Consider the following 12,846-nt stretch of genomic DNA (forward strand, 5'->3'; position numbering starts at 1 on the left):
CAGAGGTCGCTCTCGTCGAACGGTCGGCCTTGCTGCGCCTGCGTGATCGGGAGGGGAAGTGAGGCGGTTTCTTCGGCGCCTTTTCCGGCGGCGGCGGCGGCGGCAGCGGCAGAGCTGGGAGGCGGAGGTGGAGGCCAGAGGGAGCCCGCGCTCAGGGCGGCGGCTGGAGGTAACCTCCGGGGTTGAGCTAGAAAGGCGGGCCGCCTCGGCCTCCGCTCCCCGCTGGTACTCCGCCAGTAACTCCCTTCTTCCTCTGTGTCTCTGCAGGCGGCGCACCGAGTTCCCGCAAGGATCAATGACCTGACGAGGCGCCGGAGCCGCGCTGACTCTCGGGTGGCCTGGGTCGGTGGTGAGCCCGGTGCTCGTGGGCCGGCGGGCGGGCCGGAGGCCTCAGTCTCCCGCGGCGGAGCGGAGAGAAGGCGGACGAGCGGGAACGGCGGCGGCGCTCGCGCGGCGCTCGCGGGGGGAAGGGCAGTTCCGGGCCGGGCCGCGCCTCAGCAGGGCGGCGGCTCTCGCGGCGCAGACTCGGGGCCCGGCGGCAGCGGCGACCGGAGGGATCAAGTTGTGCGGTCGGTGATGCCCGAGTGAGTGGCGAGCCCGGGCCTCTGCCCCGAGGAGGCGGCTCCCACGCAGGCCGCACGCGCCCTCGCGGCTGGGAGGCTCCGTGTCGGTTTCGCGGCGGCTGCGGCGTAGTTGGCTGAGGGGACGCGGGACTCCTGAATGCCCCCGGCCCCGGCTCCTCCGACGCGATGGGGAAGGTGCTGTCCAAGATCTTCGGGAACAAGGAAATGCGGATCCTCATGTTGGGCCTGGACGCGGCCGGCAAGACGACAATCCTGTACAAGCTGAAGCTGGGCCAGTCGGTGACCACCATTCCCACGGTGGGTTTCAACGTGGAGACGGTGACTTACAAAAACGTCAAGTTCAACGTGTGGGATGTGGGCGGCCAGGACAAGATCCGGCCGCTCTGGCGGCATTACTACACCGGGACCCAGGGTCTGATCTTCGTAGTGGACTGCGCCGACCGCGACCGCATCGACGAGGCCCGCCAGGAGCTGCACCGCATTATCAATGACCGGGAGATGAGGGACGCCATAATCCTCATCTTCGCCAACAAACAGGACCTGCCCGATGCCATGAAACCCCACGAGATCCAGGAGAAACTGGGCCTGACCCGGATTCGGGACAGGAACTGGTATGTGCAGCCCTCCTGTGCCACCTCAGGGGATGGACTCTATGAGGGGCTCACATGGTTAACCTCTAACTACAAATCTTAATGAGCATTCTCCACCTATCCCCCCGGAAGGAGAGGAATCAAAAACCCATTCATAGGATTATCGCCACCATCACCTCTTTGAATTGCCACTTTCTCTTCTTTTGAATCTGAACTCTGGAGTTACTGTTCTACGGTTGGGGTGGGGGGGGGAGGTTAGGGGTTTCCTTTTTTTGTTTCTCTTTGTTTTTTCTTTTTTTTCCTCCCTCTCTTTCTTTTTGCTTTGCGTTAGGATGCTCTGATCTGACAATTGACACGAACACAAAGTGCTAAATGCTCTTACTGACTTCCAGCAAATGGGATGGGGGAAATATAGCAGTTTTTGGTAAAGTCTTTATAATAATGGTTTGATTTTTTTATTTCGAGAGAATCTTTTTTGCAATGTATGCTTTTTTCCTTTTTGCCCAGTTTCCTTATCACTTGCTGTAGATGGCTTATTTTGCATTCATGCAGACTATGTTGCAAGTCTGTTTCATCTAGTAAACTGAAAATTATTGCTTAATCAAACTGCCGTTTGTCTTTTATATTTAAGGCCTTTACCCCTCCCTTATGAGTTTTACCTTTAACTTAGTAATTTCAAATGTGACCTTTTATATCTAAGACTAGTATAGTAAACTTAGCCTACAGTGGCAAATAATGAGTAATACCATTGTAATATGTTCCAGTTGCACATCAGTATGTTAAACAGGTAATGTAAGAAGTTCTTTGAAATGTCAGCTTTTAAGTTCTGAAACATACGTCATGCATGAGTAGGGATAAAACTCAAGTTCCTTATTACATAGTTAACTTACACTGCATAAAAAGATGAAAGTGTAACCCGTCAACACAGATTTTTTTTCACTGCAAAGTTAGCAACTTTGCTGTGCTTTCCCTCTTTTTTAACTTTAAAAGGAGACTCTTTCCAGAAAATGGAGCAATAATGGTGTATGCCACACACAGATGAGATATCTGTAGATATTTTAAGTGACTTTGGGGCAAAACTGGAATATATACTTTACCACATTTCAAATGTCTAAGACCAGTAGTTTAAAAATTACTAGAATGTTTACTTTGTTCATTAATAAAGCATTTAACAATTCAAATTATATACATCTACCTAGTTTGAAAAATACACATTCCTGTTTTTACGTTAGAGCAACTGATTAAGCTGAATATAGAAGTCTTTTTTGTAGATGAGTGATCCACATCTCAATTAGAACACTGGAAAAGATGTTTTATAAAAAAGATACTTAATTCTGTTTGATTGTAGGATTAACTCATACAAATAATAAGTCAGATATCCTGTTGGTTCATTAATACACTATCTCCTTGAAGGAAGGAAATGTGATGAATGAATGATGTGTAGACTTGAGGAATGACAAAGGGGAAGTAGGATGAAGAAAAAGAACCTACAGATGACAATGAATGTAAACTTATTTTTCTTCAAGGGTAAGCAGTGTGCTCACTGGTGAAGCCAGATCCTCGCGAGATTACTTAGCTTGTTAGGACCGGTAACTAGATTATTGAGACCAGTATGATGATACTTTGAACCAAATGCTAATGCTTGATACAGGGTGGTGAGCAGCTGGTTCTCATACAGCCTTAAGGGTTAATTTTAGAAATCCTCAAGGAATTAAACGTAGGGAATTTAAGAAACGTAGACTGCAAAGGCAGTACACAGGAAAAGGTGGAGTGGGTTTTGTTCATGAGGGTGTCTGAAAACTAAAATGGAGCGGGATATCATGGTACACAGTTGGACAGTATTGGTCCTTCGTGCTTTGGCCATATTGTATAATGGAGCTTTTACCAAAGATGTATGAGAAGCATAAGGCTATAAAAAGTTAACTATTGAACGTAAAACTCTTGACACATTTTACTTAAAGCAGATGAGAAAAGGTGCTATGTTGTAGGCTCCTGATGGTGCAGAGGGATTTTTGAATTCAAAATGCAACTAAGGTATAAAGTTCTCAGTTTTGCTTTAGAAGGATCTCTAGAAACGAAGCTGACAGACACATCCGAGAACATTTTAGTTGCTTTTAAAATTCCCAAAGCTCCACCATAAATTTAATTCTTAGTGTTTTAAATGATTGCATTTTAAGGTACATAAACATGGGTTACACAAGTATCGATGCTGTAGTAACATCTTGAGACAAGACAAGCACAAAGGTATAAATGCCTAAACTGGAGGAAACTTGAAACCCTCATCTTGATTCCTAAATGTAGTATTTCTAACTTGTGACAGACAGATTGATAGGCAGCCGTTTTTTGTGTTTTAAAATAACTGGGAGGATAGTTAAAATTTTATAATCAAGTGATTGCTATTGAATGTTGCAGGTGAGATGTGGTTATTTTTAGTTTATTTGAAATGTCTAACTGAAGGGGGGAGGAGGGAAGCAAATATTTGAAATTTGGAAAACCCTAAACTTTTTGGTAAGAAACTGTAATTTTCATTTACATTTTCTTTAAGGATATAAAAGGTTGATAATTGATGTAGTTAAATTGAACCATAACCATTGCTAATCATGGGGCAGGTAATTGGAACCTGCAGAAAAAGTTATGATCTAGGAATTTAAAAAATAAGATCCTGAAGTTGTTTAATTGCATCAATTTCTGTATTTATGTGAATTTATAAACTGCAGTAAGTTTTGAATGAGGTTAATTTTGTCTAATATAAGTAAATGAGTCTGTAGACTGTGATCTCCCCAAACTAAAAAGTACAGTACTTGGAATTGTGTTCTTTATGGTTGTAGTGTTGGTAAAGCACTAATATGCAGAAAATAAAGGAATTACACAGTGCAGTTTCTCACGTTATGTTACTCGTTTGAACTAGATTAAGTGCGACATGTGTGTTGGGCCATGTTATTCTCCAGGGATATATGATATAAAGTGACTCGATTTGGGAGTCACTTAGCTTTTATAAGAATAAAAAAGAATCAGTTTGGTTCTGATAGTGCTGGGTGTACAAGAAGGTTTTGTACTGATTAGTTCCACCAAACTTAATCTGATTTTGTGATAACCAAGAATTAAGGTTCTAAGCAGTTTATATTCTACCATTTTTCCAAAATCACACCTTACCATTTTTAGGAGTAGAGAATTGTGTCTCTAAAGAATTGGCCAACAGAGTTGTCTTAACCCTTGACAATTGACTTGTAGATTTTAAAGTTTGTCTTCCAAAAGCTAGTTGCTTGTCTCATAAGAATGGCAGAATTATAGCCATTTAGAAAGTAAAATAGTAGATGAAGAATAACTTGTTGGATAAAAGGGTTTTTAAAACACATTTCCTTTTTTGTAAGCATTCCCCCTTGAATTAGCAATTTCTGTAACATGATTTTAGAATGTCTTAGTACGTTCTCTAGTATGATTTGACCCCCACATTAATGTTAATGCACTTAGTACTGTGATTTATTAATGGCTATCAAGTATCAATTTATCAGTGATAGCAGAAGATATTTTACTCTTCAGTAGGTTTTTATGTTTTTCATATGTTTAGAAATACAGTAGCTACAATCTGAATGGTGGTGGAGCTTCCCAAATTCCCAGTTATATCCCCAGTACCTTGCCAAGTATGTATCAGGGTGTGGTAAGGCAAATCTTGTCTCTTATAGGTATAAATTGTAAAACCACATATAGCAGTTAAAAAGAACTTTTAAGTCTGACTAATCACTGAGCAGAACGTATTTGGAGTAGAACATTCGATAGAATCTAGCTTCTCGTTTATATTGAATGGTAAAGACAAAGTAGGAAAGATTACAATATGAGGAAGTTTATAAAAAGGGAATGGTGGGACATGGAGCCACTGAAGAAGAGGGAAAGGAACTTTTCCCTGATTTGCTAAGCTTTAAAGTTGCCAAACTAGATTAGTGAGTTTAATGGGCAGGGAATGCATACGAGTGAGATCAAAGAGGCAGAACAAGTCTGTAGAGAGGTTTAGGAATGGCAAATGAAATTTATTATTAAAGAAGCTAAAGTAATGGTAACCTTCCAGGGAATTAGTCTGTAAGAAAAACCACTCTGTGGAATAGTAAGAAAATGCTGTAATTTGGAACATTTTTTTTCTTTAAAATGTTTTATGACTACTTGAAATAATTTTAAAAGAAAAGTACTTGCCAATCTTGTCCTTAAATACTTTTCCACTTGCTACATTATATCATTTGGATATAGATCTCCTCCATGGTATTTGTTTTATAACTGCAGGAATAGATTTATTTATTGAGAGCCTAAAGATATACCTGGCACCGTTCTGGGTACAAGAGATCCATCAGTGGGGAAAAAAAGAAAAATCTGCCTTCATGGAATTTATGCAGGTGGGGATGGGGGTGCGGGGAATGACAAAGATCAGATAATGAATAAAGATATGGTAGGTGATGTACTGTGTATTATATAGCATGTTCTATATATAGGGAAACAGGAATGTCTTTAGAGGACTTAAAGTGACATTTGAGCAAATACTTGAAGAAAAATACCAGTGGAATTGACATGGTAACAAAAAGATAGTATGTATAGTGTAGAGCGGGGGTGGGGAAATGGCCTAGGGCAAATACGGCTGTGACCTGTTTTTATAGGAAATAAGCTAAGAATGGTTTTTATATTTTTAGAGACTATGAAAATACATGACTATGTGACAAAGAATATTTAGCCTAGAAAGCCTAAAATATTTACTATCTGGCCCTTTATGAAAAAGTTTTTTTTTTTTAAGATTTTTTTTTAATTTATTTTTGCGACAGAGATAGAGACAGCCAGCGAGAGAGGGAACACAAGCCGGGGGAGTGGGAGAGGAAGAAGCAGGCTCATAGCGGAAGAGCCCGGTGTGGGGCTCGATCCCATAACGCCGGGATCACGCCCTGAGCCGAAGGCAGACGCTTAACCGCGGTGCCACCCAGGCGCCCCCTATGAAAAAGTTTTTAAAATATTACCAAATATATAGGAAATCCAACAATCCAAAGTAAAAGACCACAGTTAATGAGTCTTATCAAAACTTAAGGACACAGTGGCTCTCATACTATTTACCACATCTGAACATTGAGTGATCCTTGAGACTTCTTATTGAGTAGTTTAACCTGGATTTTTTTCCCTCCTAAATATGTTTAAATGTGTGAAATCAGTAGTTTTTCAAGTTCAACTTTAACATTCTTTAAGATCTTATGAATCATTTCATTAAAATTATTTCTCTTATTTTTATGGTAACTTTACTGGTTTTTCGATATAAGTTAAATGTGTTTCTCTGTTGAAGTGTCCTTTCCTCCAGATAACCTAGATTAGTTTGGAATGGGTTCAGATAACATCATTGAACTGACTTTTATTCAGTTGATATTACTGTAATCAAGTCCTGAGTCCAGCATTTTGTATTATGAAACTTGTAAGAGGAAGTGTTTTGTTGACTTGGAAACTAACATGTTGCATGGTATTTGGTTTCTTGTACTGTTATTCCTCCAAGCAGTATAAACTAGGAAATTCACACATGAATTATTTCTTGCATGGAGAGTTGTTCTCTACTGTTTACATGGTAGAATGTGAGAATCTATAAATATCCTAAAAGAGAAACTAAACAATAATTTAACAGGAATTATGGAAGTAAGTTTTATGGAGGACATTTACTAATGGGCTTTAAAAAATAGAAGTACTTGTAGTTCATAGAAGGATCTGTGTGAAACTGGATATTCATGACCATAAAAACTGTTTCCCATTATAGCCAAGTAGACTGACCTGAGAAGGTCATAGCATTGTGAGAGAGGAAAAAGAAAAGAAAAGAAAACAACAACAACAACAAAAATTGAGAGTTATAGCAGCAGGAATTTAGATCTTTGACGTTTATTCTAATTTGGCAAACCAAAGTGCTTTCTCTCCATATCTTCTTCTAAGTCAGTTTGTGAATAAGTCCTAGGTTGGAGTTATGCCTAAAGATAACCAAATTGGGAAACATTCTAAGAATAAGAGAATATAAGAGCGTATTTTGAATGTGTACCATGTGCCAGGCATTGTTTTCACCATTTCATGCATATTCTCTTTATCCTCACAAAAACTTGAGAGAAAAGCCTCCATTTTATAGCTGGGAAAACTGAGTCTTAGGCAGGTATATGTTAATTAGTAGCAGAGCCAGACTTCGCACTTGGGGTCGTCCGTACTGTACTATGAGTACCGGTTGAGGTGAACTAGTGGTTACCCTTGTACTTAGTATTTTGTGTGTGTATTGCTTACAAAAAGGTCAGTTTGAGTAATATCCCATAATTTTCTTATTTGATCATCACTCGATTTTGAGACCCTGTATAATTTGAGCCTTCTGTATAATGGAGAACATGATATTGGACTCTGAGAATTAGTTTTTTCTGTAAAAATCACATGACTACTTGATTGTGAATTTTACAGATCATTATGAAAAAATAGGAAAAGTTAAAGTTTTCACCAAACTGATTATTTGCATGCTTATTGATAAGAAAAAGTTTTTAGAAAATTCAGTGTGTACAATTTATATTGCGTTTCTTCCTGATAAAGTCATAAGTACAGGCATTTCAGGTATTGTTTAATAAGTGAATTTCTTGCTCTTTAGACCCTATTACAGCTCACTTTTTGTAAGTGAGGTTTACTTGACACTCTATCCTCCCGTCCGCGAGAACCTGGAGTCTAAGATCAGCTAGAGTGCTTTAATCATGTACTTCGGTGTTTAAGCCAGGGCTCAAGAGTAAAAGTTTATAATTTTAGTAAAGTGCAAAATGCCTTATTTAAAAATTCTGTTTCGTCAGTAATTTCTATATGAGATAGAAGTACAAGGCTAGGAAAGACACACACATGAAACGTTCAGAGTCAGTAATCAAGGGCTCTGTCAAGTACTTGACAGTGCAAAGAAGTATTATATTGTGGGCTGCAGTGGGCTAGAGAAGCCCAGTAGGAATTGAGTTAGGCCCACACATTCAGGGGAATTATAGTACTTATTGCGTGCTCACTGTGTGCTAGGCGCTGTCCTAAGTGCATTACTTGTGTTATCTCACTTAAAATGTGTGTAGGGGTGCATGGGTAGTAATCTACATACAGTATTTGCGAGGCAGAAAAAACACTTGTCTGACTAGGGTTGCCAGATTCAGCAAATAAAAATACAGGGTGCCATGGGTGAAGGAGAGTGGGACATACAGGCTTCCAGTTATGGAATGACTAAGACATGGGGATGAAAAGTGCAGTGTAGGGAATATAGTTAATGATATTATAATAGTGTCGTATGGTGACAGATGGCAGCGACACTTGTGGTGAGCCTAGAATAACATACGAAGTTGTCAAATCACTATATTGTACACCTAAAACTAATATAACATTCAATAAAAAAAATACATGGTGCCCAGTGAAATTTCAATTTCACAAACAATTTTTAGTACAAGTATATCTCAAGCAATATCCTAACATTATATATAAAAAATTATCGTTAGGGCGCCTGGGTGGTTCAGTCGATTAGGCGTCTGCCTTTGGCTCAGGTAGTGATCCTAGGGTCCTGGGATCGAGCCCGCTATCACGCTCCCTGCTCAGGGGGGAGTCTGCTTCTCCCTCTCCCTCTGCTGCTCCCCCTGCTTGTGCTCTCTCTTTTTCAAAATAAATAAATAAAATCTTTAAAAAATTATTGTTTGTCTAAAATTGGAATGTAACTGAGTAGCCTATATCTTATCTGCAATCTTATGTTTGACTTGAGTGTTTGGTGGAGGAGATATGGTTCAAAATGAAAATTGAAAATGAGGTTTTTAGAAGGCCTCAGGAGACAGACCAAGTAGTTTGGATATTTGTGTGTGTGTGTGATGGGAGCCACTGAATCTTTTCAATAGTCATATAGCAGGAGAGAGTCACGATGTTTAGAAATATGAATCTAGTAGTTTTGTATAGAATCATGGATCAGAGTCATGGATGGATAGAGGCTAGAAGTCCTTTCAAGAGACTTAATAATTCTGGTGGGAAAATGAAGACAAAGTATAGCACAGAGAAAATGAGAAACAAGTGAGATAAAATAAATTGGTGGACATACATTACTTGTGGAAGGAGAAAGAAAGATTTTGAGGGGTACCTGGCGGCTCAGTCAGTTGGGCTTCCAACTCTTGATTTCAGCTCAGGTCACTTCACGCTGGGGGTGGAGCCTGCTTGGGAGTCTTTCTCCCTCTCCCTTTGCCCCCTCTCCCTATCTCTAAGAAAAAAAAAGAGCTAAAGATTTCCGATCCTTAATTCTTATGTAAAAGATAATCACATCATTGATAGAAAGAAACCAGGTTATACAGCAGATTTGAATAGAGACACTTTGATAACTGGGTAAAGTACCTCATCTGTAATCTTGAAAAGAGACTGAATCTGTTAAGCGTACTCTCTTTTGTAACTATTCCGTCTCAGAGCATTTTTATCTAATATAAATGTAATGCAAGTCACATATGTAGTTTCAAATGCTTTAGGAGTCACGTTTTTAAAAGTAAAAACAGGTAAAGTCAATTTTAATAATGTTTTATTTAACCCAGTATATCAAATACATTATCTCAACCTCGCCAGTATAAAATAATTAAGATACATTCCTTATTTCATGCAAAACCTTCAAGATCCTAGTGTACGTTTTATACTCAAAGCACATCTCAGTTCCGACTAGCCACATTCCAGTGCTCAATAACCGCATCCTGGCTGGAGGCTATCATATTGGACGGTTCATTCTTAAAGGATGCTTATCTCTGATACCATGCCTACAATTTCAAAAACTGCACTAGAAGGTTTTGATCTAGTTAGGATCATTGTGATATGATGAACCTTTTAGACCAGGGATGCCCAAACTATGGTCTATGAGCCAAATCTGGCCCACTGCCAGTTTTTGTAAATAAAGTTTTATTGGAACATACCATGGTCATTTATTTGTATATTGTCTATGGCTGCTTTTTCACAGCAACACCAGAGTTAAGTAGTTATAACAGAGACCATATGGCCCACAAAGCATAGGACATTTACAATCTGGCCCTTTATAGAAGTTTGCCAACACCTTTCTAGGTCCCAAACTAAAGTTTCAGGGATAAAACACATACTTTATACATTTAAATGAGTTTTCAGAAATAGTGTTGAAATAGTTAAAAGAAAATGTATATATTGATCCATTTATTCACCAAGAATTTATTTACTGGGTTCTGGGCACTGTAGTAGGCCCCACACACAGGAATAAATACATCTCCTAAATCTTCAAGAAGGTCACAGTCCAGTTGAAAATCGAGATGTATATACAGATAATTACAAAGATGTGCTATAACAGATGGTGCACTGAGTGCACACCAGTGAGACACCTTCCTCTGGCTGGGGGATGGGAGGTAGTCAGAGGAATGGAAGGCTTTAGAAGAAGAGCTCCATCTGAGGTGAATTTTATTTTATTTTAAGATTTATGTATTTATTTTATTATTTTATTTTTTTATTTTTATTTTTTTAAAGATTTTATTTATTTATTTGACAGAGATAGAGACAGCCAGTGAGAGAGGGAAACACAAGCAGGGGGAGTGGGAGAGGAAGAAGCAGGCTCATAGCAGAGGAACCTGATGTGGAGCTCGATCCCACAACGCCGGGATCACGCCCTGAGCCGAAGGCAGACACTTAACCGCTGTGCCACCCAGGCGCCCCTATGTATTTATTTTAGAGAGAGTGCTTGAGCAAGGGGAGGGGCAGAGGGAGAGGGGAAGAATCCTTAAGCAGACTCCTGGCTGAGCGAGGAGCCTGACATCAGGCTTGATCCTAGGACTCCGAGATCATGACCTGAGCCAAAATCAAAAGTCCGTCGCTCAACTGACTGAGCCACCCAAGCGCCCCTCAGGTGAATTTTAAAGGATGGATAAGAACTATTGAAGTAAGAGGTGGATGACATTTTAGACAGCAGAACAGTTAGTCAGGTGCAAAAGTCAGACGGTGTTCGCACAGCACCACCAGGAATTGACAGCTAGCTTATTACGCTTGGAGCATAGGTGCACCGGTGTGAGATGAAGATGGAAAGATGGTCAGGAGCTGGATCATGAAGTGGCTTTGTTTTTTAAAGGAACTTTGGATTTTATAATTTGGGTACTGAGAAAACCTTGTGGGATTTTTTTAAGCCAATTTTATTAATATTTATTATTCGAGAGAAAGAGAGCAAACACTAGCAGAAGGGGCAGAGGGAGAGGGAGAGAGCATCTCAAGCAGACTCCCTGCTGAGTGTGGAGCCCAACATGGGGCTCGATCTCACCACCCTGAGATCACAAAACCAAGAGTTGGATGCTTAAATGACTGCACCACCCAGGCACCCCAAAAACCTTGTGAGACCTTTAGGAACCTTGTGAAACTTACATTTTAGGGAGCTTACCAACTACTGTAAATGGATGAATAAAGGTCCTAGGCTGGTAAGCTTTTGTAGATTAGGTAAGAGAACAATGGCCATGGCAGTGGAGTGGGGAACACATCTGAGAAATACTTGAATGGCATTTTACAAAGTATGTTCTGTAGAACAGTGATCACCAAAGATACTCCTTAGGAAAAAGACTTCCAGACTATTGGAGAAATTCTTCATATTATATCTACATTTGAGTCACAAGTCACCTTAGCATTGGTTCTTAGAAGTCTTGCTTTAACCCCCAGCATTTTCCAAACTCATTTGATCACAGAACCCTAATAATTTTTCAAAAACTATTCTATGGAATAAGGATGCCAAGGACTAAAGTTCAGGAAACCTTATTTCAGAGGCAGAATCAGCGAGTTTTGGCCAACTGAATGAGAGGGAACAATGGGAAAAATCTGCATGACTGACTACTAATGAGGGTTACATTTATAAAGACATAAATTAGAGGGAAAAGAGCAAGTTTAAAGGGAGGAGGCCCAGTTTTGTCAGCAAATTTTAGGTGTCTGGGGCAGGGACATCTATATGGAGATATGCAATAGAGGTCAGGAGACATTTAGTCTACAGATAGAGGTTTACGAGAGAGCTTGTAAATGGCTTTTGGAACCGCGGATGGTAGTGAGATTTCCTGGGAGTGAAAAGAATAAAGGGCAGAGGATGCAACACCTCTCTGGGGAACACTAATGTTTGAGGGGTGGCTAGAAGAAGAGGGTATTAACAAAGAAGACGAAGAAGAAATGGGAGAGAATATCAATGATGTCATATCCTACAGGGAGATGGAGAAGGTTGAAGTTCAAAATGAATTCTTTTGAACTGACATTAGAAAGTCACCAGAACTTTCCTTAGGTAAGTTTGAGAGAAGTGGCCAGAAACTAGTTTGCAATGAAAGAGACAGGAGGCAGTAGAGAAGTTGCTAATGCTAATGTTCCAAACAGCTGGAGAGAAAGGGATGATAATAGATGTTAAGGATGTGGTCATCAGGGGGAGATGTGTGCAGATGTTTATAAAAATACTTTATTATAGGGGCGCCTGGGTAGTGCAGTCGTTAAGCGTCTGCCTTCGGCTCAGGGCGTGATCCCAGAGTCCTGGGATCGAGCCCCACGTCAGGCTCCTCCCCTATGAGCCTGCTTCTTCCTCTCCCACTCCCCCTGCCTGTGTTCCCTCTCTCCCTGGCTGTCTCTCTGTCACATAAATAAATAAAATCTTTTTAAAAAAACTTTATTATAGGAGGGTCATTTAATTTTCAAAA

At 40.3% G+C, this 12,846-nt stretch overlaps 1 protein-coding gene across 1 annotated transcript; it reads left to right on the top strand.

Moving 5' to 3' along the window:
• The first annotated feature begins 387 nt into the window (after window positions 1-387).
• Window positions 388-4,050, top strand: ARF6 (ADP ribosylation factor 6). The gene has a single exon (XM_011228415.2). It carries the CDS (start codon window positions 750-752, stop codon window positions 1,275-1,277), a length of 528 nt encoding a protein of 175 aa, XP_011226717.1. The 5' UTR covers window positions 388-749; the 3' UTR covers window positions 1,278-4,050.
• The last annotated feature ends 8,796 nt before the right edge of the window (window positions 4,051-12,846 follow it).

The sequence above is a fragment of the Ailuropoda melanoleuca genome, chromosome 20 (assembly GCF_002007445.2).
Source record: "Ailuropoda melanoleuca isolate Jingjing chromosome 20, ASM200744v2, whole genome shotgun sequence".
Taxonomy (NCBI): Eukaryota; Metazoa; Chordata; class Mammalia; order Carnivora; family Ursidae; genus Ailuropoda; species Ailuropoda melanoleuca.